At 35.1% G+C, this 26257-nt stretch overlaps 1 protein-coding gene across 1 annotated transcript; it reads left to right on the top strand.

Moving 5' to 3' along the window:
* The first annotated feature begins 10209 nt into the window (after positions 1–10209).
* LOC149409670 (uncharacterized) lies at positions 10210–22879 on the top strand. The gene is made up of 5 exons (XM_089649720.1): positions 10210–10633; positions 11625–11724; positions 13156–13982; positions 18432–18617; positions 22100–22879. Exons 1-5 carry the CDS (start codon positions 10276–10278, stop codon positions 22258–22260), a joined length of 1632 nt encoding a protein of 543 aa, XP_089505846.1. The 5' UTR covers positions 10210–10275; the 3' UTR covers positions 22261–22879.
* The last annotated feature ends 3378 nt before the right edge of the window (positions 22880–26257 follow it).

Genomic DNA, 26257 nt, shown 5'->3' with positions numbered 1-26257 from the left:
CATGAACTTTATCAAGAGTAAACTGATAAGTCGTCTTATTGGTGAGAACCTGGAATCAAGCCTAAAATTAAAAACAACAACATACAAACCTGACTTACTGAAACTTTCCAAGGAGATTGTTCATATTAAGTGTTTGTCAGTCATTGTCATGATTTAAATTTATGGATACCTTACTTTCATATTACTGTTTATCAACGAATAAATCTTTATTAAAGACGGGTTGTTTCGGAGAATTTGAACAATTCATCAAATTTCAAAGTTCATTTTCGGGTTCTGTGAAAGTCCTATTCAAGTTCTGTTATTATATCATTGTAGGCTAGTTGCTTGACAAAACTGAAATAAAAACAGAACTTGAAAAAATCTTTCACAGAACTTGAAAATGAACGTTGAAATTTGATGAATTGTTCAAATTCTCCGAAACAACCCGTCCTAAGTTTTAAATTAAATTTTATTCAGTGTACCCATAATTTAATGAAGGTCTAAAATCTGTTTATTAAAAAATCTCTTCACGTGACTTATTCCCAACACGGATTACTCCACTCACAGAATATAACGGATATAGATTATTGTGCGTATACCAGGTGATAAAAAAGTAACCTTGTGCCATAATTTAAAGATTAATGTCGCTCAGTTATTTCTTCCTTAAATAGTATAAAAGTAGTCTGTTTGTGTGCTTAGTTCTTATCATTGAGAGAATTCTTTCTGAAGGTTCATATATACAATATATGAATGGTATATTTATTAAAAGTCGAGCAATGCCAGAAATACGTCAGCTGGTATTGCATTTTTCTTTCCTTCTTGCAATGTATTTATTATGGGTACATCATTTACGTTAAGCAATTGAGCGTGTTATTATTTCATTTTATTTTATTTTTTACACATACATAGACTATTATACTGTTTCTAATGTTTTAAATGCAATTGCTAAAGTTTTTTTTTCTTTTCACAAAACATTTCATATATATAACTATACCAAAAAACACTTCGTATATATACAGGGTGTATCGGCACTAACCCGACAAACTTTAACCAGCTATTCCTTAGCACATTTGGAGTAAAAAATGTTATGGGCACTTTGCTGTCCGGTAGCATTTTTTTTTCAATTAAAAAAAAAAAATTAAAATTTCCACACTACATCACTGTCATTGGCATTGCGTTTCGTGTTCAACAGCTGTTATAAGTATGTCAAAAAGCGTCTTCGCTCTTTCGCACACATTAAATAATAATAGTTAAAAATGAGACGAATGGTGCCGTGCCATTTCGTTGTGATTGTAAGTGTGCGCGAATATAGGAACACACGTGCATTATTCAACGGAATTCGAATAAAATATTTGCCAGATGGGTTTTCAAACTTTGACAAAGGATAAAACAGTGGTGACATGTGGTGAAAATATGAATAGTAATTTTTTTATTAAAAAAAAACGTTACCGGACAGCAAAGTGCACATAAGATTTTTTACTCCAAATATGCCAAGGAATAGCTGGTTAAAGTTTGTCGGGTACGTGCCGATACACCCTGTATATATCAAAAAACATCTTACTTATTTAAATAATTATTAAAAAAAATAAAATTATATTGCATGATATTTGTTCAAAATTAAATTTATTTGTAACTTTGATGTAATATTAATTTTCTTATAATTAAATTATACATAATATGTAAATGAAATCCTCAGCACGGGAGATCCCAGTGAGGATATCATTATATCTATTTGTTACACAAAAAAAAGATAATAAAACACTTATTATTATTATTATTCTTATTTATTTTTATTTTTAAACACAACTTTACTCTACACATATGATAGGTTTTTGTAGGGTACTCCATCTCAATAAGAACTCTCACACTAAATATTTATTTCACGCCTATTAAGGCTTTTACATACATATATATAAAAAATATTTACGAAATTATACACGAAAATAGTGCAGGTAACGACTATTTAAAACAATTGCAAAAAAAAAATAAAGTCATAATATCACTGAACTTAATCTACACAGTATGCAGGCACAAAACATAAATAATCCAAAATATTTTTTTCTGTTTCAGTTGACAAAATTATTATGTCAAATTAAATACCTTTATTAAATTATTCCACTACTTGATGAAAAAAACTTCAATAGGGTATGCTTATATATTGAAATTGATGTACTAAATATATCAACAACATCGTAGTATTTGTTTCCTAGCTGTTGAATCCGTCGCATAGAAGTGTGATATTGGGACGTTGATATAGAATTGCTACAATAATATGGTAGGTACTGTCTTGTATCCGACCTGCTTGGAGTATGAAAAGAGATTATATAATAAATAATTGTTCAATTATTTTTATATATTATGTATGTAATATTTTATATCTAGATTATTTTATGTATTCTTTTGTATTTTTCATTAAGCTCTGATTTGTTTAAAAAATGTCCAAAATATATGTAATGATATTGCTACCCGGCTCAGAACAGATATTGTCTAGTGAGTCAGGTAGCGCAGATGATTTGTAAATAACCATTGATGTCAATAAACAACCGGGTTACCGGCAATAATAATAAAAAAAGTATTAAATAATTTCAAAACTAGAAGTAAGTTGAACCCGCCTATCCGACCCCTCCGCCACCTGCGAACTAAAGCCCTTGACCGCAGGATAAAAACTTGCCATACAATCGTCCGTGACATCGTCAAATTCGTGCATATTATCGCGACGAATCAGACAAATATTGTGCAAAACGCATGCAGCGATAACAAAACACGGTATTATATCAACACGCGTCATCGGAATCTTGTATTTTAACCGCGGAAACCGTGCTTTTAACAATCCTAACGCTTTTTTAACGATCAAATGTGATTTCTTCAAGCATCTGTTGAAAGCTTTTTCTTTTTGTGTGAGATAGCCCGAGTCTTTGTACGGTACTATGAGATGATTTGAAATGGAGTAGGTTTGGTCTGCAACAAGGAAGGTGTCAGAGGGGAAGTATGCTTGGCTGTTGTCGTTCTCCATGAAGGTGCTGACTTCCGAGGAGTTGAAGACTTGTTGTTTGTGGACCGAACCGGGATGGCCAGCGTAGCAGTGTGTGAATCGTTTACGATGATCGCAGACTACCTGGAGAAGACATGTTTAAATTATATGAATGGTTTTAATATTTCACAAATCTTTTAAATATAGTACTCATCCCAAAAACTGGGCAGGTGTCCAATTACTGAAAACAATGGATTATAGTGCATACTTACAAAATATGCTACATTTGGTTCTGTCATAAATGTTCAAAAAGAAGAAGAAGATGGTTTGAAAGGAAGATATGTAAATATAGTTAATATGCGTAAGCGAAAATATTTATTAACCCGTCGTATCCCGGAACCGCATTATGTGAGTGCGATACATTATTTACGAATTTTAGAACAAAAAAAAATAAATATATATTTATGTGCGATTTTAACCCTTATGTATAAAGAATTTGTATGAAGAACAAGGTCTCAATCGCTTGGGCTATTCTCGTTCTTTACGCAGCAAATACCGGAAAGACTTCTAGCTTCTTAGATTCTTTTTAATTAATTTTTCTGTGGAATGCCAAGAGATTCATTTTGCCGGTTTTTTAAACATGAATTATTGAAAATAGAACAAAAATCTCTTGACATCTGAGTTAACACACTTCGGGCGGGAAATGTAGTTCTACCCTTTCGGTCGATTAATGTTTAACGGCGGGAAGGATAGTTCTATCTTTTGCGCCGGCCTCATTTCAATGGCAGAAAAGAAGCAATTATTCAATGTTTTTATATGAATATTATATACCAATCTCTTTGTAAAGATCCCAACTATATGTACATAATTATCGAATCGTAATGCAAGTCTTCTTTTTATATATATATTGTCGTGCCTCGTGCCTTTCGTTTACATCGGTATTTCAACAAAAGTATAGTATATTATTTAGATAACATATTTTGTTATTGTAATAATTCAATTCCTGGAATGGGGGTTTTTACGACTGTGAAACCCGATTCGAATTCGGCACCCACTCAACTCCTATGTGCAAGCGAACGAGAGATGTCGTGCGTATTTAAAGAAAGCAGGTATGCGCAAATACCGATATATGGACCGTAATAAACATATTACAAGGTGAATTGAGTTGCATTTCAAATAATATTTGATTTTAGTTTGGTACTTTCATAGCTTGGGTATGCTGAGTTACTACGTAGAAATTTTTATTAAAATATTTTATTTATTTTCGAAGATATAGCAATTTTAAAAAAATTAAAGAATATGGCGCGGGACCTTTATTTTCGCCTGTAGACAGTAGCGCCAGCACAAAAATTACTCGCCAGAAATGTGTCAAGTAAAAATGAAAGAAACACTGTGAATTTTGTCATACCTATAACGTGTTAAATAACAGTACCAGATACTTAGTGTTTTTTTAATAATTTTCAGAGTACACTTTGCGATTCTTTTCTATCGAGGTGATTTCATATAATTACTTCTTGACTTCGGCATCTGAATAGAGTCAAATAACACATATTATAAGTGTTAAAGGAAAGATGTCGGTAGAAATTTCATTTTGTCACTTATTCAAACAAAAAAACATGCAGAACTAAATGAGGACTAACCGAAATGTCCTGAAACAACAATAATGAACTCTGGTCACTGGTAAAATGGTCAGCAAGTTAGACGGTATAGTAACTAAGCGTAAGAGTATGATAACCTAACCTGTCGATGTACAATACTTGGCACTCCAGTCTATGCAGGCGCCGAACTATGATATAAGAATACCGGCAAATTATAGAGCTTTATTATGTGCTTTTAACTAGTAAAAATAACAACAGATTATAGCAGTTAGTAGATAATCGAGCGGCGGGTTACTGAGAAAGTATTGCACATTTAAATGTGAGGTTACGTTTTATTTCCGAAGTTTTCTAGTAAAATATTAAAATAATTCAAAGAGTGGCAGTGTCTGTTTTTGTTTTCTACATTTATTTATTAAAATATGCGATACTAACTTGCAACTGTATCGTATGCCTCCCGGCATCATTCATATATATCTCCGCGTCCACTTTAGGTTGCTGTATGGGTATGTGTGTGATATCGAGGGCACCAATGACGCCCCCGAGTCCCGACACCCCGCGGTACCCGTGGGCCACTTCTGCGGCTAGGGGCCCCAGTGGCCACTTGATGAAGCGCGGAGACAGCTGTTTAAGGGCAGTTAGGACCTTGCGGAAACTTACAACGGCGGTGGCCCTCGCTGTGCTGAAGCGTTCGCAGATGTTTCTGGAAAGAGACAGATAATCTTTAGACAAAATTTGTTATGTGAGTAATGCAGAGTCCCAATTTTCTGGAGCTAGAAAGGCATCGGGTATAGGGGTATGTTGTGGGGCTGAAGGTTGTGTGTAGAGATGAGGAAAAGGAATGTAGGGAAGAACCTATTACGATTAGCAGATGGACAGCAAGTTCATTTTTGTTTGTAAATATGGTAGAATTGTTGACGTCACGCCAACCAACGTCGGTGATAGTTATTTTACCAGTCAGTAGCATTATCTACATCACAATGACTTCGTAGCCAGTTTGAATCGTATAGGAATGTGTGATTTTAGATTGTTTTTAAAATCAATAATTACTATGAATGAAAATAATGAAATTACACATTTTAATGCAATGATCAGAAACAATAAAATAAATTTCAATCTTCCACACATTTTTAATTGTATCCATAGCTTATGAAAATACCTAATTACCCAACTCTTGTGATGTTGATCTTAATACATTTCTAGCGGGTAATTTTTGCACTGGCGCTACGCTGTCTCCAGGCGAAAATAAAGGTCCTGTGCGAATTTCTATAATTTGTTTTAAATCGCTATCTTTGAAAATAATTAAAATATTTTATTAAAAATTTCTACGTAGTAACTCAGCACACAAAAGCTATAAAAGTACGAAATGAAAATCGAATATTATTTGAAATGCAACTCAATTCACCTTGTAATATGTTTATTACGGTCCGCCTATCGGTATTTGCGCATACCTGCTTTCTTTAAATACGCCCGAAATCTCTCGCTCGCTTGCAGGTGTTGAGTGGGGTGGAACAGAGATAGAGATTAGAATCGGGTTTCACGGTCATAAAAACACTCATTCCAGGAATTGAAGTATTACAATAACAAATAATATACTATCCTTTAGTTGAAATACCGTTGTAAATGAAAGGCACGAAGATAAATATAAAAAGAAAACTTGCATTACGATTCGGTAATTATGTACATATAGTTGGGACCTTTACAAAGAGATTGGAATATAAAAACATTGAATAATTCCGTCTTTTCTGCCATTGAAATGAGGCAAAAGATAGAACTACCCATCTCGCCGCTAAGCATCAATCGACGGAACGGGTAAAGCTATCTTTCCTGGCAGAAGTCTGTTAAAACATTTCCGGCGCGAATGGAAGTTCTACCTTTAACGCCGGTCCTATTTGAATGGCTCTCCTACTATTTATTGCTGTTCGATGTTTCTATATGAATATTGTATCCAAAACTTTTTGTAAGGGTCCCAACTATAAATATGAAAATGTATAAACAATGTGATACAAGTCTTCGCTTTGTGCGAAAGTGAAAACCAAATTTTTGTAATGTAATAAAATACATTCATTTATCACACTAAAACATTATTAAATTGGCCAAATCTGACTTTAATTTCATTTATGGAGTTGTGTAACAATGTAGGCTTTCAGACAGTACTTTTATAATTGTTGTGGTAACAAAAATTCATTCAAATATATGTATTATTTTCAAAGATATAGCGGTGTAAAACAAAATCCATTTCCTCGAATGGGACCCTATTTTCGCTAGTTTGAGACATTTGAAAGATGGCTTTCCAGCTAAACAGCTAAACCTTTCGAAGAAAAGGCATGATGGTTAGTTAGTAAATAGGACATTAAGGTATTGAAGGTAACAAGCGGGCTGACAGACTAGCAAAGAAAGTGGCAGTTTGCCATACAAAACTACACATTGAAAGGTGGGTCAAATCGCAGCACTGGAAGAAGTGGGAGAGGGCATCCGCAATAAGACAATCCAAAGTACTCATAACAGACCAGATCTCAAATGAATCAGACTTCTACTCAGCATGGACAGTGCACTCATTGTGGGAACTGGTAGCACTACTGTGTTGGGTGTGCAAAACACCAATAAATGCAGTAAATGTGAAGAGGATGAAGAGACTCCAATTCACCTTTGGTGCCAATGTCCCGTCCTGATAGGAACAAGGCTCAGCTACCTGGGAAGACACATTGTGGAACCAGGAGACAGCAGAATAATCTGCTGCATAAGACTGCAATTGGGAAATTTTTAATTTTAGCATTTTAGCCTAATCTAGCCTATAATACCCCAACCTAACCTATGAAAATCTAACCTAACCCATCCTATAATAACCTAACCTATAATAACCCAACCTAACCTAACTTATAATAACCTAACTTTTTTTTAAAAAATATTTCTTTATTTATAAAACATGCCTAAAAATACCTTTATTTTACTTTTCGAGTTCGGCCAAAATAGTACCTACCTAGTATTTGCATAAAAATTCTAGCCACATATGGTATCAGGAATACCAACATAAGAAAATGTCATCAACATAAATTATTCTGGCTGTCATCCTACAAAACGAAAGCGAATTTTCATTTTCAGTTTGATTTTATTGTAATTAAGGTGAATCAAAGTTTTATTCAAAAATATTTCCTATTAGTCGTGGCCAGCGATCCCGAATATTTACCGAAAGCACAACGGGCTCATGGCCAGAGTGTTCAAGGGAACAATGTAAACCTTCTCCATTTTAATTAATAATTATAATAATAGTTGGTAAATAATAATGTTATGTACGTACTTGTAAGATTCTCCAGAAGCCAGAACCCACAGGGTAAGGAGGAGCTGCCTCTTGGCCGATACAGTCTTGTGGCCAGAACTTTGTCGGGTAATAGAGTCTCCAATGAGCAATAGGACATACTCAAAGGTGGATGGAGAAATTCTGAAAAAAAAAACAATTTAAGTTCCCATTTATTTATTTATTTATTGGATGATTTTTATAGCGCCGCTTTTGTGAAATATCACCTCAGGGGCGCTGTACAGTTAATGCAGATATTACAAAAAAATATATAAATATTACAAATTGAAATTGAAATTAAGTTAAATAAAATGAAGTACAGAAACAGGTGACACGGAGATGGAGAATCTGCTGCAAGAATCCTAGGTGGTGAGGAAACTGGACCAGCTGCTGCGGCGAGAGAGTCCACCGCGTCCACCAACAGTGCCAGCACGAGGTTCGTCATCCGTCCAGGTATGTGTCTGCTGCTAATTAAGCGCTGTCACAGTATCCTCACATAGATAACAAACCTTGGCAGCACCGCTGTGACGTTCGGAAAGTCCATCTCCTTGTACACTTGTTTCTGGTGATTATGTTAGTGGTGCATTGTTCCGCAATAAAAGGCGGCGGACGGGATAATAAATCACCTTGGGCACTTGTTAGGGCTTTCAGAGTTTCCAAGAATAACATTGAAAACATCTGGCGTACCTACAGTTACCGATTCTCGTCCCAAGTTCAACCTCAGCGAATTTAGAATATTTTTAGCACAATTTTCGATTATTCATTTTTGAAACACTGCATTCTAGTCACATTACTATTAAGTTCTGATTACTAATTAGTAAGTTAATTTAAAATGTTGATTCACTGATTTTTAAAATAACTTCAAAGGTATGTTGCCTCGTTTCCCTTGAAAATACTAAAAAAACACAAAGCGGTTGGAGACGGCATGACGCGTCCAGCGGCCACAAAGGGCGCTAACTAATTCCCATATATATCATCTTCATCATCCACACTATCAAAGTGACTAAGTGACAGACCTGCCCCTAAGGACGAGGGGAACAGACTAAGTTGAGCAGAGTGGGTAGGTGGCGTGAAATCCCTTTCAGTGATTTGTCAATAAATCAATTCGACAGCTGACGGGTAATACACATTCATCTACAGGAATATCCAAGGGTTGTATTATTAATCAAAGTATTTACCTGTAGTTGTTCTTGAATTCATATGAGTTTAAGTTCGAAACAACATTGTTGAGATACGCCTCCGGTTTGATCTGTAAAGGTCTGCGTGAGATTTTGTTTGTTTTTCTCGCTAGAAATAAAATAACTTCTACTTCGTCTTCTGTATCAGAAGTATCGCCGTCACAAATATCGCTCTCAGAATCAGAACTCTCACTGCTATCAAATGCCTCGACTAGCAACGCTTCGAAACTATTCATTTTATTTTATATGAAATTACGAGGTTAGAAAAGTTTAAATGTCAACAAAATATTGTTTTTAACGCTCTTGTCGACCAAAAGTTAGTCGATTTTATGCGCACTCGAAATAAGAATAATTTTTAATTCAGTAAATGTATTGAAAAGGCAAAATAAATAGCTAAAGTTGCAATGTTTACAAATCTCAGACGAAAAATTTTTTGTTGACAGTTCCGACCATAGATATCTATGCTGTCAACCATAAATAAACCAATCTCCTGTCAACAACATACGAATCGCGAATAAAGAATTTAGAGAATATAGAGATTGAAACATAAAAAATATGCTACTCTATTGCAATAAAAGAAAAAACATTTTGTATTCTTTGTTGTCCACTATTTTTTTTTCTGCAAGAAAATATCTAAGGGAGAGGACACCACCAAAATAAAAAAGGTAAGCCGCTGAATAAATTTAATAAAACTGGATAACGTAAATCATAAAACCCACAGCAACGATCGTAAATTTATTTTTTACTAATTGGTGCCTCACCAATTTTTTCATCTGCAGTCAATTTTTTTAATGTTTGTAGTCTTTTGGCTTTAATGTAAGTCTGCAGTCTAATCAGTTCATCAAAAACTCCCTCTTAACCTAAATATTAATTTTTGTTGCATTTTTTCTTTCCAAATGCTAATAAGTAATTTAAAAGCTTAGAGGATGCGAATTTCCACTGTATGAAAATAATATTACACAATATAAAAAAAAATATTATATCACCGTAACAGACCATGTTAAGAATAGGTACTATAAGGATATTATATTTCGAAGTTATAATAATAATATAATAAAATCCGCCATAATATATTGAACAATAAACCCCGTATTTTTTAATTATGTATATAACTTTGTTAATGTTCAACTGGCTAGTAAAAAAAATCACAACCGCCTACGCTTACGAATGCGCGGATTTTGTTTACGAAAATCTGTTATTTGTTGACAAGTTTTGTGCCATTTTTGTAACTATAAATAACATGTTTGATAACAACTTATGAAAATGGGCAATCTTTTCGGGAAATGTTTCGGCAGGAAGCAGACAGACAGGAGAATCGTCTTGCTACTCGTGGGGCTCGATAATGCCGGCAAAACCAGAACTGCCAATCATCTTACCGGCGAAGGGGACAGAGATGTCCTGCCCACAGTCGGATTTAAAGCAGTTAATTTGGTTCACAGAAGCAATCCTGTAACAATTTATGATCTTGGAGGAGGACCGCAGTTCAGAGAGATCTGGGATCAATACTACACAGATGTTCATGGGGTCATTTTCGTGGTGGACTCGACGGATTTCCAACGGGTAGGCGAGTGCAAAGATGTTCTGGACCATGTATTGTCGCATGAGAAAATCTCAGGTTTGTTGTATTATAATTATGTTTGTTCTCCTTATCTATATTGTATACGGTTGCCATCATCAGATATTGAAACACTGGCAGATGGTGTCATACAGAAGAAGCTTGCATTGTTGAAAAACGCATGATATTACCAATATGATATTATAGTGAACTAACTATCGCTATTATCGCCAACTGAGAATGCTATGGAGGGTATCATGATATTTTTAGATGTAGGCAGACGTTTGTGGTTTTATATGCCATTGTTATTCTGTTCTTACGATAAAATATTCCATTAAAATAATGGGCTGAATAGATAATAGGTACATAATTAAAGAACCACTAATTTATATTAAAATTATTTACATTTATCATTTGAAACAATGCTAATAATTTAATATTCGTTCCCAGATGTAACATAGCTTGACACGGTCAACTTTACAGTCAGTGGCGTCACTACAATAAGGACATACGGAATAAGAGATGTTAGTTTTATTTATTTGGTTCCTCCTTTGGCTACCTGCAAAGATCACTATGTCAAGCTGTAAAGGACGAATTCTTTAAACCAAACAACTAGTTCTGGATCTACCGTGAACTACCCAATCATTGTCAATGAGCAATTGGGTAACTTTTTAAAAAGGTTTAGATCGTCAGCACACATATAAATTTTGTAGACGGGGCATTTTGAATATCGTGGATACTTTAAATCTAAAATAATCTGTCATTTACGTACTCCTTAACTACATCAAATCAATCAAAGATCGGGTGATGAGTACCCGGGTCTCGGGTACGATGAATACTTACTGGTTGCCGGTGCATGCATCGATCTTTTCTCTATGGCATTTTTCTATGTGTAAAAGCACCCAATAAAAGAGTGGATACTTTAAACCAATCACTTCGCCAGCAAGTTGTGAAAAATGATTGATCGACCCAGCTCTACATAGAACACTTTAATCTATGTTTCTTTCAGATTTTGACTCTGTGGTTAATATCTTTGGTTTTATTTTTTTAGGAAAACCAGTTCTTATTTTGGCAAATAAACAAGATTTAGACGGAGCAATGGACGATTTGGAACTGGTAGAAAAACTGGACATAGAAGCCGTTGTCAACAGGTATATTATTCATAGATGGTTTAACATCACTTTACCGAAGGATTTTAACCAGCGATACCTGATTTAGAGTCAAAAATGTAGATGTCATTTTGCTATCTGATGATATATTTTTTCTTCTTCAAATTTTGCAAGTACACTTTGTGGCACCATTTTATTAATAAAATAATTAAAACACTTTGTTTTTACCACTATAATCTTTATTTTTTATATAAAGTCAACATGTTTCGAGAACGATGTTCTCTTCATCAGGACAATTAATGTACTAAAAACTAAATTGTCAAGTATATAGAGACAGGTGTGGGTAGAAAAGGTGTGGGGGAGGGGGGGTTGAGGGGAGGGGTGAGAGGTGGAAAGGGGAGGTGCTTATAAGATCAAAGACAAAAAATTACAATCGAAATATTGTCATAAACATAACCTGTCTTAAACATATTTCCATTGTAATTTTTTGTCTTTGATCTTCTAAGCACCTCCCCTTTCCACCTCTCACCCCTCCCCTCAACCCCCCCCACACTACTTCCTTTTCTACCCAAGAGAAACACAGAGGCCGGCAGTTCGTTCCACAGCCGAGCTGTTGAACTTAAGAACGAATCGTAGAAGCGACCCGTTCTCATGTGACAAGTGTCAACCGTGTACAAATGTTGGGCACGCGTTTGGCGTGTATCCCGACTACGCACCGGTGCCGAAGGGATCAATGACGCTAGTTCCTCAGAGCATCTTCCATTGTAATACCGATAGAACAAGGACAGCATACCTACCTGACGCCTGTGCTCTAAAGATTGCAGTCCGTCTGTTAAGATTGGGGAATCTATCAAACGGACCGCCCGTTTTTGCACAGAGTCTAGGGTTTTTTTCAGGTATTTAGGGGCTCCGGACCAGAGATGGCTGCCAAATTCGACAGTAGGGCGCACTTGCGATTTGTACAGGGTCAGCAGTTGTGTACTATTAAAGTATCTGCGGGCCCTGTACAGTACGCCCAGCTTCTGAGAGGCCAACTTTACTCTGTCTTCGATGGAGCCCCCGTACCTGAGCTGGTCACTTATAGTTATACCAAGCATATCAATGGAAGGCCTGTTCGGAAGATTGCTTCCGTTGAAGGAGACTAGATTATCATTTGGATCCCTTTTAGACGTAATCAGATTGTGATGTGATTGTAAAAGAGCGCCAACGTAGGTACGTACGTACATTATTCAACAAAACTCGAACAAAATATTGCCAGATCGGTTTTCAAACTTTGATAAAGGATAAAACATTGGTGACATGTGGTGAAAATATGAATAATAATTTTTTTATTAAAAAAAAATGTTACCGGACAGCAAAGTGCCCATAACATTTTTTACTCCAAATGTGCTAAGGAATAGCTGGTTAAAGTTTGTCGGGTACGTGCCGATACACCCTGTATATATGTTATGGAAAAATTCATTTATTTTTCAGATGTAGATGTCCTACGCGTGTAGAAGCATACACAGCAAACACGCCACAAGTCAAAAATAATACCATAGATCCCGGACTCCATAAGGGATACCTCTGGCTTCTAAACTATGTGATTCGCAGATACGGCGAACTCAATCTGCGTGTACAAACCGACATGAACAATGACAGACAAAAACTCCTTAACATTCAAAAGAAAAATTCTGCACGCAACTCAAACGATGAAGAATTACTCACGGCGTTCGAAAATCCCAACTACAAGATTGATAACAGTAATCTATCTGAAGAAATACAAGAAGAATTGGATAGTAAGAGAGATGGGATCATTATCGTCAAAGAAGCAAATCGTGTCATTGATTTCGATAAGATAGAAAATCTTGAAAGTCCGAAAAGTGTCATAAAATTATCTCCGCTCTTTGGTAAGCGAAATCAAAACGATGTTCAAGAAATTTCTCCCATAAAGTTAGAAGCACGTTTGAACATGAGGAAGTTGTCACCGATTGTGAGGCGCAAGTTTAATGTTTCCGCGAGCATCGAAAGCCCGATGCGCGCTAAAGAATCTCGACCGCAGTCTAGCCCGGGTGTTCGGAAACATGGCGTGAGTAAGATGGCCAAGGAAGTTCGTTCTGAAGAACATCTCGGTGATTCGAAGGGCGCTGCGAGGAGTGTGGATGATGGTGGTTTCGTGGCTGCGTCGGGTTTTTCCAAGTTTGTGGAGGTTTCTTTAGGTGATGGAGTAGATCAGGAATTGATGGACAATAAGAAGTTGATGCTACCGCCTATTGTGAAGTCTGCCAGAGGTGTCAAAAGTGCTACTGCGAAGCTTGGAGGTATGTAAATGTATAATTATTTTATTTAGTTTCTAGTTCATTTTGAATGCTAGACACAGAAAAATGCCTCAGGTTTCCACCCAGGCATCACTGGTTCAATCCTCCGCTAGCCAAGTCCTCCATCGTAGCACAAGCGTCATTTTCCCACTTTAACCCTTGGAATTCCAGCATGTCCTTAGCGGATTTGCGAGGTTTTATAGTATTTTGAAACTTAAAAAATGCTGCAGATATACTAAAATATTTTTTATTCAAGCAAATTATCTATCTAAATATTATTCTAGCCTGTTATTTCGTCACTTGGAAGCATATTTATTTTGCCTGTGAAAAGTGCGTCAATTTTCACAAGTCATAGTACTGTATTTATTTGCAGGAAAGCCTCACATGTTTTTTTGTTGTTGTGAAGAACGCTTATTTCGCTTCAAAATATAATATTATCATATTTTATTTTTATTTTTTAACCTAAAAAAATTACATTTAGCTGAACATGTGTAGCAATCTTGGGAAATTACTTAGGATAGAGATATGATATACAATTTATATAAATATATAAACACATCTGGTAAGACCGTACAATTTATTTACAAGCAAAACTTAAGGGTTACCACAATCCCGATGGACAATTGTCGTATGGCCGGAATCGAGGTGAGTCTAAATACTGAAAATTTAACCATCTTCACGATCTATATGCCGACTTGCTTAACTGACAACTTTGTGGAGTTTACCAACTGCCTGGCCTCCTTACAAACGATCATTGATGACAAAGATTATATCAATTCAATTATTATCGGAGACTTCAACGCTAATCCCGACTCACTCTTTGGAATAGAGCTAAAATCTTTTTGTCAAGAATTCGAATACATTTGTGCCGACACCGAAATTTTACCTGAGAATTCTTACACATACGTCAGTGACGCGCATAGTACTACCAGGTGGTTAGACCACTGTCTAGTTACAAAAAATATTTACAAACAAATTATCGATATGAAAATACATTACGATGTTCATTGGACTGACCACCGACCCCTCGAAATAACTTTAAATACGAATGGAATAGTAACATCGGAAGTATTTTCATCTATATTAAGGGATCCAGCATTATGGAATCCGAAAAATATACGTGATATCGGAATTTACAACTCATGTTCGCAAACTTATCTAGCTAAAATCAACCCAAAAAATACATCTCTTGAGGACGGTGGCAACCCTGAACGTGCCAAAATAAAACACCTCTACGGATGTATAGTACAAGCATTACGAGACAGTGCCGCTAGTACATTTAGAAATACTACTACACCAAAATATAAGCAAGTTTGTGGATGGAATGAATTTGTCGCAGACAAATAAGAAAAATCAAGACAAGCGATGCTCACCTGGATTGGTAATGGGAGACCGCACAATGGTCCCATCGCCGAGGATAGAAGGACAAAGCGTGCCGCCTTCAAAACAGCTCTAAAACAATGCCAAAAGAATTCGACACAACTCCAGATGGATAAAATAGCAGCGGACTTAGATAATCGGGACTTCAAATCATTTTGGAACAAGTCTAATAAAATGTTGAACATGCGTTCCAAAGTTTCGTGCAACATAAACGGAGAAACAAATCCTGAAGTAATTGCCAATATTTTCAAAAAACATTTCGCGACTACTACGCCGACCATCTCCTCAAACGAAACGCATTTGAACGCCTATGATGATATTGACCCCATAGTCACTGCAAACATGGTGAAAACCGCCATTAAAAACATGAAATCCGGAACATCAGCAGGACATGACGGCTTAAGTATCGAACACGTCAAACATGCAGGGGTAGCGATTCTGAAACTACTGGCAACATTGTTTACCGATATCATAAAGAGTGGTTATCTACCCAAAGACATGACAAAGACAATCATAATACCGATAGTAAAATCTAAACTGACAGACATAACTTTACAGGAAAATTACAGACCGATATCCATCGCCACAGCGACCGCCAGAATATTTGAACGAGTTCTCTTAGACCAAGTCGGACCCCAATTGAAAACGAAAGACAATCAGATGGGTTTCAAAACAGAATGCTCCACGGACTCAGCCATATTCTGCGTAAAACGGACGCTGGAATACTACAGGAAAAGAAAAACAACAACTTACGCATGCTTTTTGGATCTTAGTAAGGCATTCGACAGAGTTTCCCACCCCCTACTATGGAAAAAACTAAAGGAAAGAGGGATACCATGGAAAGTGGTAAAAATTCTCGAATCATGGCATCGTCAACAGGAAAACCTTGTAAAGTGGAAAGATGGATTCTCAGAACCCTATTTCTTGAAAAGCGGGGTCAGACAGGGTGGATGTATGTCCCCAGTACTGTTCAACTTATACATGGACGAATTAACCCACAGGTTAAACAATGCTGGAGTGGGCTGCCACATCGGAGGTCTTTGTGTTAACAATATGAGCTACGCAGATGATATGGTTCTAATGGCACCGTCAATACGGGGATTAAGAATTCTCCTGAAAATCTGTGAGGAATTTGCTCACGAAACCAACATGATCTATAATGCGAAAAAAACAGCACTGTTGGTCATAAAACACGGGGAAGGCCCAAAAAACATTCCCCCAGTCTTTTTGAATGGTGAGATTCTGAAAACAGTAGAAACCACAAAATATCTAGGACATATCATCAACAACAAGTTAACGGATGATGAAGATATTGACAGGCAGAGGCGTGTACTGAGTATAAAATGTAACATGCTCAGTAGAAGATTCCGGCTCTGTAGTCCACGAGTGAAAAGGACGCTCTTCTTAGCCTTTTGCACCACCCTGTACACATGCGAGCTCTGGGCTAATTTCAAGAAAAGAACAATGGAAAGGCTTCGGGTTCAATATAATAACGCTTACCGATTGATGTTCGGACTCCCCAGGCACTGCAGTGCCTCCTCGATGTTAACAGAAGGGCGAGTTCCAGGATTTACAGCTCTGTTAAGAACCAGGATTGCAGGACTGAGGGAAAGGATAAACCATTCCAGAAACACTATTATCATAGAATCGCGTCTGACTTCAGGATCGAGCATTGAAGACCATTGGAGAAAGATACTTGCTGCCACAATCTTAGATCCGTTGGATTCCCGTGCTTCTCTGCTTTAACTTAATTTCATTTTTAATTTTTTAATCTCTTTTTATTTATTTTATTTATGTTACTCTATGTAAATATTATTTGTACTTATCTCATCTATGGGATGTGTGGGATTGCACTAACCTCCCCACATCCTGGAATAAAGAATTTATTATTATTAAAAAAAAACATCATTTTGCAAGTTATTATGAAAACAGTGTCACTCTGCAATTTAAATAGCACACTAAGGGCGACTTGCACCAACTATCGCAAATTTTATCTTAAATTGTATTTAACTAAACGTATTTAAGACCCTAAATACATTTAACTTAAATGCGTTTAGTTGCGTCTTGCACCACGCAGTTCGGTGGCAATTTTAGTTAAACGTGTTTAAAGCGTCGGTAAAACAGTTACCGCGTGGTTACCGCCATTAACGCGTAAATAAAACAGCTACGATGTTTCATTTTACTTGAAGTGTCAAAATATTTTGTGATTGTGTGTGTGATTTAATAGTGTGTTCATTTATTTTGAAGAAAAAGTTAAAGCAAATAGACATAATGATGAAATAAGACAAAAAGAGCTTCTGTTGTTGGAATTAAAAATAAAACAATTATCCGAGTAATTTTGTTTTTTATTTCTTTTACATATTATATTGTTTTAAAGTATTATAAGAATGCTGTAGGTATGATTAGAAGTTTACAACCTTGCAAAGTACTCCTCGATAAGGAGTGTTAGCTTCAAGTTACGAGCACCTCGCTGATGTTTTTATTGGTGTTGAATTTTAACTGAGGTTTAATTTCTTGCACTATGATGTCGTTTTTTTACAGAGACGAAATCTTCTTTGAAACTTCTTGGCACTGAGTGTTTCAAATAAATTTGTTCTTGTGTTTACTTCTCTGACTATAAACGGTCTACTTATAAACTCTATAATTTCTTCATCATCGTCAGAATACAAATCCCAAATGTTCATTGTGAATACAAATTAAAATGATATAGATTTTAACCACAATCAAAAATCTAAGGGATAACCTAAACAATTTTTGACAGTACTGCTTTATGAGTCGGGCTAAACGCGTTTAACTCGGTTAAACAGCCCATTTTGGGTATTTAACTTTGACAGTTCTTTAAACGCATTTAACGACTTAAATTTTGTGGTGCAAGACGCCAAGTCGACTTAAATCAAATAATGTGTTTAAAATTATATTTAAATCAAATTTAACTTATGGTGCAAGCCGCCCTTAGGATTAATGATGGTAGTAAGAGAAATTGAAATATTGTTAGGTTATTTGTAGCTTGGGAATGTTTGTCTTTCTTTTGAAAAAAACTAATGAAAACGGACATTGTTTTTGATTACACAGAAAAGTCTTGGTCGATTCCGAAGGAATCCCATTCATCTCCCATCATTGCGCGAAACAACGCTGACGATGGGGCAGAATGCGCAACAGCCGTCACCACCACGGAGGACCGAAGGAGCCACAGCGCCTCCCACATTGTACGCAGTCAACTAGAGGCCCCAAGCAAGAAGAGAAAATTGAGCCTGAAAGGTATGCAATGTTTGTTGTTTGTATTCACAAGGTTAGCTAAGGGATTCTTAGCAAACCTGGTTATCTAGCGAGGTAGATCGATAAAACCTTATATCAATACGATATTGACTAAATCCATCATCTATATTATTTTATGATTCCGACATTCGGTAGACAAAGTGAACACATAGCAAACATATTTTCTAAATATTTTTCATCTGTTTATACCAATTCGGAATCATCCACTAATGGTTCAATGCCAAACATAACTGAACACAATCAAAGCAATTTGGGTAAAATACATATTGGTGCAGATGAAATAAAATGTTTTTTGAGTAAAATAGATTCCAACAATGGTCCAGGCCCAGATAATATTCCTCCTTTCTTTGTCAGTTGCTTTGCAGACTCTTTATGTTAACCGCTTTTTATAATTTTTAATACATCCCTAACCACGGGAACTTTTCCTGATCTGTGGAAAAAAGCACATGTGGTACCAGTATTAAAATCGGGAGACCAATCTTTAGTAAAAAATTATAGACCAATCAGTATATTATCCTGTTTTGCTAAGGTTTTTGAATCTTTGATATATAAAAATATTTTTTCGCATTTTAAGCCCCTTCTCTGCACTAGGCAACATGGGTTTGTTCCTCAAAGATCTATTAACTCAAATCTTTTGGAATTTTGTAATTATGTATGTAATTCTTTTAATGAAAGATTACAAGTAGATGCAATTTATACTGATTTCCAAAAAGCTTTTGATAAAGTTAATCACTCCATCTTATTAAAAAAACTTGAACAAATAGGAATACATGGAGATCTACTTCGCTGGGTGAAATCATATTTGTATAACAGAACTCAATTAGTTCTTATTAATGGATACAAATCATCCCCTATAATTGTAACTTCCGGTGTACCACAGGGTTCAAATCTTGGCCCCCTACTTTTTCTTATATTCATAAATGACCTTGGCTCGAAATTAAATTGTGATTATGCTTTTTTCGCCGATGATCTTAAAATTTTTCGTAAAATCAAGTCTGTTTCCGATCATCAACTGCTTCAAAACGACCTCGACACACTTAATAACTGGTGTACTGTCAATGATATGCACTTAAATGTTGAAAAATGTTACATTTTAAACTTCACTAGAAATAGAATTATAAAGGATTTTTCTTATGTTATTAATAATATTATTCTCAAAAAAGTATCTTCAATAAGAGATCTAGGAATCACTCTTGATTCTAAATTCATATTTGATGTACACATTAACGACATTAAGTGCAAATCATTAAAAATGATGGGATTTATTCATAGAATATGTAAACCTTTCCAAGATCCTCAGTCAATTCTAACTCTTTACAATGCCTTAATTAGAAGTAAACTTGAATATGGAAGCTCTATTTGGAATCCACATTACTGCAAATATGAAAATATTGTAGAATCCATTAAAAAAAAAATGCTAAGAATGTTATCCTTCAAATGTGGATTACATGACCATCTTAGATCATATGACGTACGTCGTGATTACTTCAAGATTGATACACTTAAAACTAGAAGGCAATTGACTGATCTCATATGTTTACATAAAATTATTCACGGTCAACTTGATACTACATTATGTCTTAGCAATATTAAAATAAATGTCCCCAATTCGCATTGTTTAAGACGCCATAATATTTTTCACCTGAATACATTTATAAATAATATTGCCTACTTTAGCCCTCTGACCCAGATGTGTCGACTATATAACAAGATAGAGTGTGCTGAAATAGATATTTTCGTCGATAATTTGTACGGATTCAGAAAAAAAGTTCTGGCGCTATTAAAAAATATTAGCTAATTCATTGTGTCAATTTTCTCTCTATGCATACCTCTCGTATTTCTTATGCCTCTTACCACTTGTAATAATGTATAATGTAATGTGTTACTTGAGCGAGCTTGTATATGATTGTGTATTTTATTTTTATTTTTTGATGTTTTTGTTTTCTAATTGCATGTATCTGTATTTAATTGTATGTATCTGTATTTAATTTATTGTATCTTTATTTAATTGTAGATTTTTGTAATTGTACAATAACTGAGTTTTTATAAGTGGATTGTTCTCACGTAAGTGTGATCATCTGTAAAACCCAGTATAAATAAATAAATAAACATATTATCAAAGGAGCCGCCATTAGTGCGGCCTCAGGTATCAGATAAATTGTTAATAAACATAACTTTTGGAATAATAATTGTTATGCAAAATTACTGGCTTATTAACACACTTCCGGCGGGAAGAGTAGTTCTACCTTTTACGCCAGTCCTACTTGAATGACGGAAAAGGCACGGCTGTCCGATAATATTATATTAATAGTCCTAACTGTATGTATATGCATTGAAAAATGTGAACTAAGTTATCCCCATCTTCAAATTCTTGTCTTTTGTGTGCAAATATTTTATATGTTGTCTCCGCTGGCTCTGTCCTCCCGCTATTTACCTACAGTCCTCAGACTCAGTCCTTCCCATCCTGCTCTAATACTCTTCCATGCAATTTGTCCACCTCTGCCTCGGTCTGCCTTTAAGTCGCTTGTCACGTCTGATGTCCCGTCTGATGTCCCGTCTGATGTCCCGTCTGATGTCCCGTCTGATGAGCATGGACCCTTGTCAATCACCAGGGCTATTATGGGGCTAAGGCAAGAAGACATAATGTGTAAAAGCATTGAAGAACCTTGATCATGTTGTCATGTCTGGAGGTGTTTGGAGAGTCCGCCAGCGGTGAGCAGGACGACAGGTCTCCGCGAAATCCGTATGAGTTAGCTCCGGGTAGAGATTCGTGGGAAGGAGTGCGCGAAGCCATCCTCAATTAATCAGCATCCATTGAACGTTTAAAGGGACAATGATGCTTCATCTTTGCGTCACCTCGACAGCATGCTTGGTAATCCAGTGCAGTCTCCAAGGAATTACCCTTCAAAACCACTCACAAATAAAACCATTTTTTAATCCAAATAACTGATTGTATATTTTAATCTCTTCAAACAACAACACTCGAACAAAGAACAGGCCGATCTCACACAGGAGTCGAAACGTTTGTTTTTGTTTGGTTAGTCTACACGGAAAAGCTGTGTATCCTTCAACATTTCAATCTCACCGAACAACCACACTCGACTTAGAACCGGCTGATCTCGCGTAGGAGTCAAAACGTCTCTTTTGTGTTTTGTAAATTTACACTGAAAGTCTCCGAAGGATCGGTACATGGTATCCGCGTGATCTTTTTCATTATTTTGTAATATCCATTTTTTCTCGCAAAACGCCACGCGCACCGCGGAATCGTCGTCTCCCGTATTGTTCCAATCCCGCTCTACCTACCCGCGTTATTTTTGCTCGCCCGTCCAACCGATCGCAGGGCAGCCACCCGAAAAACTCTCAACAAAACAATAATCAGGCACTACCGTGGCAATCCAAACTTGCACAATTCTTTGACGTTACACGCTTCTGGTCAGTTTTTCCAAATTTTATTTTGATTACAGGACCCCGAAGAAATCGAACTTCTCCCGAGGGTGGGCGCAGCATATTTGCCTATGATCCCCCCTCCACCAAGAGCTCCGCCCGCACCGGACACTCTGATGGAGACTTCAGCAGCAAGACGGAGCTCAGCCGACCCGGGCTACGCTCCGACGCCGTCATATAGCATAACCCAATATGTTGATGTCATGTAACATATTACCATTTCTTGACGTCATATAATATTGTAATATTAAATACTATCGGTTGATGTCATATAACAAAGCCCCATCTGTCGACGTCATGTAACATATTACCATTTGTTGACGTCATGTAACATTGTAACATATGTTGATTTTATAATATGTAATGTGTTGCTATCTGTTTATGTTATATAAGCTCCATCTGATGATGTTGTGTAACCTAGTGCCATTTGTTGATGACATATAACATTGTAACGTCTGTTGGTGTTATATAACATTAGTACCATCTATTGACGTCATATAACACAGTATGTACCACTTGTTGAAGTTATTTTTTAGACCCACTAGTCTTTTTTTTTTCATTCACACTTGCCATGTTAAAGTTCTGGTCAGTACAAAAAACCTTTTTAATTTAATTAAAATGGTTTTATTTGTAAGTACTTATTTTTATTATTTAGTTATAAAATTATAATACTACATATATTTTTATTTTTATTTTTTTTTATCTTCCACCAAAAAGTTACTATATATAATATAAAAAAGTTGTACTGTTGATATAAAATTAAAATATATGAAAATATGTACTAACATAAATATCTCAGAGGCTATTTTTATACATTAGAGGAATAAAGATCTGAAAGTTACTTTATTTAATTAAAAATTATTTTTTATGTTCCTAATAAAAAGATCTCTTTTTTGTTACTTTAAATTGTTTATTAACATTTTTTGTGAAAATATGACAATTTTCAATGTTTGCCTTTAAAACAAATTTTGTTACACAAAACTGAAAATTCTATTTATTGTTTTTGAATGGACCTATTGAAAAAAATGTAAACAATGGATGCATAAATAAAGAAGAATGCTATGTACATTCATATAAAATGTTATGTACGTTCATATTAAATGCTATGTACATTCATATAAAATTCTATGTACATTCATATAAAATGCTATGTACATTCTTATAAAATGCTATGTACATTCATACAAATGTCATATCACTTGGACGAGCTGCTCAGTTATCTACAAACATTGAAATCTTTTGTTGTTTTACACCCATGGCTGAGTCAAGGCCCTTAAAAACAAATTTAAAACTTTCGTAGTCATCCACGCCTTTTTGTTTGCGTAAAATTTTACGAGTTAATAAAAAACACATGGGATCAGCGATTTGCCAATGGCGAGGAGCTCGCGTATGTCAGATCTATCACTGTTGTTGTAATACAATGCAGAAATCCTCTCTTTCGACCCTTTAACACTGTGACAGGACTCACCCTTTAACGTCAATGTGTCTTTTCGAAGTTTTGCACCATCGTGTTTGACGCTGCAACAACATTACGATGACTAACGTAAAAAATTTCGATTATTTCGCTCATTTTTTACGAGTACCGTTGATTGAAACCAAGCATTTAGATAATAATATGATTTTGTATGTTATCGATTGAGCAAAATATTTAGCACAAAAACTGTGCTTTAAACAATGAATGTGGTAAAATGGTACTTAGAGGAACCATCGATTTTTGCTAGTTTTGTATGAAATTAATTCAGGACCGGAAGGAATAAACGACAAATGCGGGGGAATTGATTATTCTGGGAAAGATCAATCGAGATTTTACTGTATCAATAATAGTGATAAATATATTTGGAATTTAGTGAAAAGCTGAATAGCAGTCATACATTATATATTTTGGTTTATAAATGTGTAGATTCCAGTACATTGTAAATGTTTAAACAATGATAGTTACATACTACAGGGATTCTCGTTTGTGAGTGTGCCTTTAGATTTGTAAAAAAACATTCCAGTTTTAGCCTTAAAAATGTGTCCTTAATATATGTGATTTTTACGAAATAGATTGTACTTAATTATGCCTAAATAAACTTAAAATGTGTTCAATAATATTGAAGATGTTGCAGAATTAACAATGGTATTTATGTACAGCGGAACCTCGTTAAGAAACCATTCCTTTGTTCAGAATGCAATTAATAACCTTTGGAACGCTGAGCTTCCGCAATCTAATACTATATTATGCCGAGTGTAAAAATCTCCCGAACTAAATGTATTAATGTCAGATATCCAAGTATACGTCGGCGTTCAACGTGTAAAATTTTTTCATAACCAAAGAATATTCCGGCGAACAAGCGATTAATGTTCTCAAAAATTATCTTGAAAGAATCACATTCTTACGATCTCTCGAAAGAAACCATTCCTATGTTCCGAATTCAATTATTGATGTTCTCAAAAATTATCTTGTAAAATTCGCATTCTTGCGATCTCTCGAAAGAAACCATTCCTATGTTCCGAATTTAATTATTGATGTTCTCAAAAATTATCTTGTAAGATTCGCATTCTTGCGATCTCTCGAAAGAAACCATTCCTATGTTCCGAATTCAATTATTGATGTTCTCAAAAATTATCTTGTAAGATTCGCATTCTTGCGATCTCTCGAAAGAAACCATTCCTATGTTCCGAATTCAATTATTGATGTTCTCAAAAATTATCTTGTAAGATTCGCACTCTTGCGATCTCTCGAAAGAAACCATTCCTATGTTCCGAATTCAATTATTGATGTTCTCAAAAATTATCTTGTAAGAATCTCACTCTTGCGATCTCTAAAATTTAAGTGTAATTTTAAAAATTGGAACTGATGTGTCAAGAATTCAGAAAAGCGATAATGTACATACCCCTACAGTATAATATTTTTTTAACAGAAATTTTTTTTAATTCTATATTTGAAATGTCTATTTTTTTAATTTAAATTTCTTAGGGTTAATCTGACAACTGAAGTCAGATTTTGTGATATTTTAATGTCCTAATTGTTTTTCTTGCAACATCTTCAATTCTGTGCCGTCCATAGTTTAAAATGCATTGTCTTTAAATATGTATGGTAAATAGTTCATAAAGATGTACTTACATTAGAAATTTGTTGAAATAGCAAAATGTTTGTAAAAATGTCATTTTGGATATTTGACATTTGAACGGTCCCCATTAAACGCCCATTCTCGCTCAGTTTCAGCTTTTGATCAAATTATGATCACCTGTCACGATTGTGTTATGGAGTTTGAGATATCTGAACCTTACAATGGAAATTTGTTGAAATAGCAAAATGTTTGTAAAAATTCCTTTCTTTTTAGGTTGTTGTTTTTCAAACCTGCATCACATTTGATAAGCTTCAAATCAGTGCCATTTCTGATATTTGACATTGAACGGTCCCAATTAAATGCCTATTCTCAGCCCGTTTCAGCTTTTGGTCAAATTGTGATCAGTATTTATAACGAGTTGTGTTGTTATGGAGTTTCAAACATTTCAACTTTATTTCAAACAATTTGTTGAAATAGCAAAATGTTTGTAAAATTACCTTTAATTTTAATGTATGTTTTTATTATTGGTACATCACTGAGTTTGTTCCGCTTTGAAATGAAGTGCAAATTTCAATTAAAAATAAAATATTATGTTCTTTAAAATATAGTAATATATATATATATATATATATATATATTTTTTAAATCTATGACTCATTTGTTCAGAGCTTGCTCCCCGCTCTGCCGCGGAGCCAATCATTAAAATGATTTTATGTGACTGTATCTGAATAGCCAGGTACCTTCTGAAAAATGTCTCCTGCCTAAGAGACTTGTAGTTTAAAGAAATTTATCACATTTTCAAAACATCACACTAATCATCAGCATCTATGATTGAAGTATTATTATTACTATTACCCAAAATTATCCTTTGTCAAAACAAACTGATAAAAGTTTTGTATTAAAAAATGCATTATTTTTTAAAAATTTATTATTTTTTGTTTCTTGCCATATTCTTGTTGTTGTGTGATGAATATGTTAAATATATTATCTGATATAAAAATATGTGTTTTCTTAAAGATTAACGAAATTATCGAAATCACTGAAGCGAATATGATAGTTTGGATAATGAATCCGCATAGAAAACAAGGCTGATGTAAGCGTAATGAGTAAGATTAAGAAAGGGAC

The sequence above is a fragment of the Hesperophylax consimilis genome, chromosome 30, assembly GCF_061612785.1.
Source record: "Hesperophylax consimilis isolate HC1 chromosome 30, BYU_Hcon_1.0, whole genome shotgun sequence".
Lineage (NCBI taxonomy): Eukaryota > Metazoa > Arthropoda > Insecta > Trichoptera > Limnephilidae > Hesperophylax > Hesperophylax consimilis.
Note: the sequence above shows the minus strand (reverse complement) of the source record. Positions and strands in the feature narration are given on the sequence as shown.

Coding starts and splice junctions, on each gene's coding strand:
- LOC149409670 (XM_089649720.1), top strand. CDS start 10,276: ATGAAAATGGGCAATCTTTTCGGGAAATGTTTCGGCAGGAAGCAGACA. Junction 11,725..13,155: donor ATAGAAGCCGTTGTCAACAG/GTATATTATTCA, acceptor TTTATTTTTCAG/ATGTAGATGTCCTACGCGTG. Junction 18,618..22,099: donor GAGAAAATTGAGCCTGAAAG/GTATGCAATGTT, acceptor TTTTGATTACAG/GACCCCGAAGAAATCGAACT.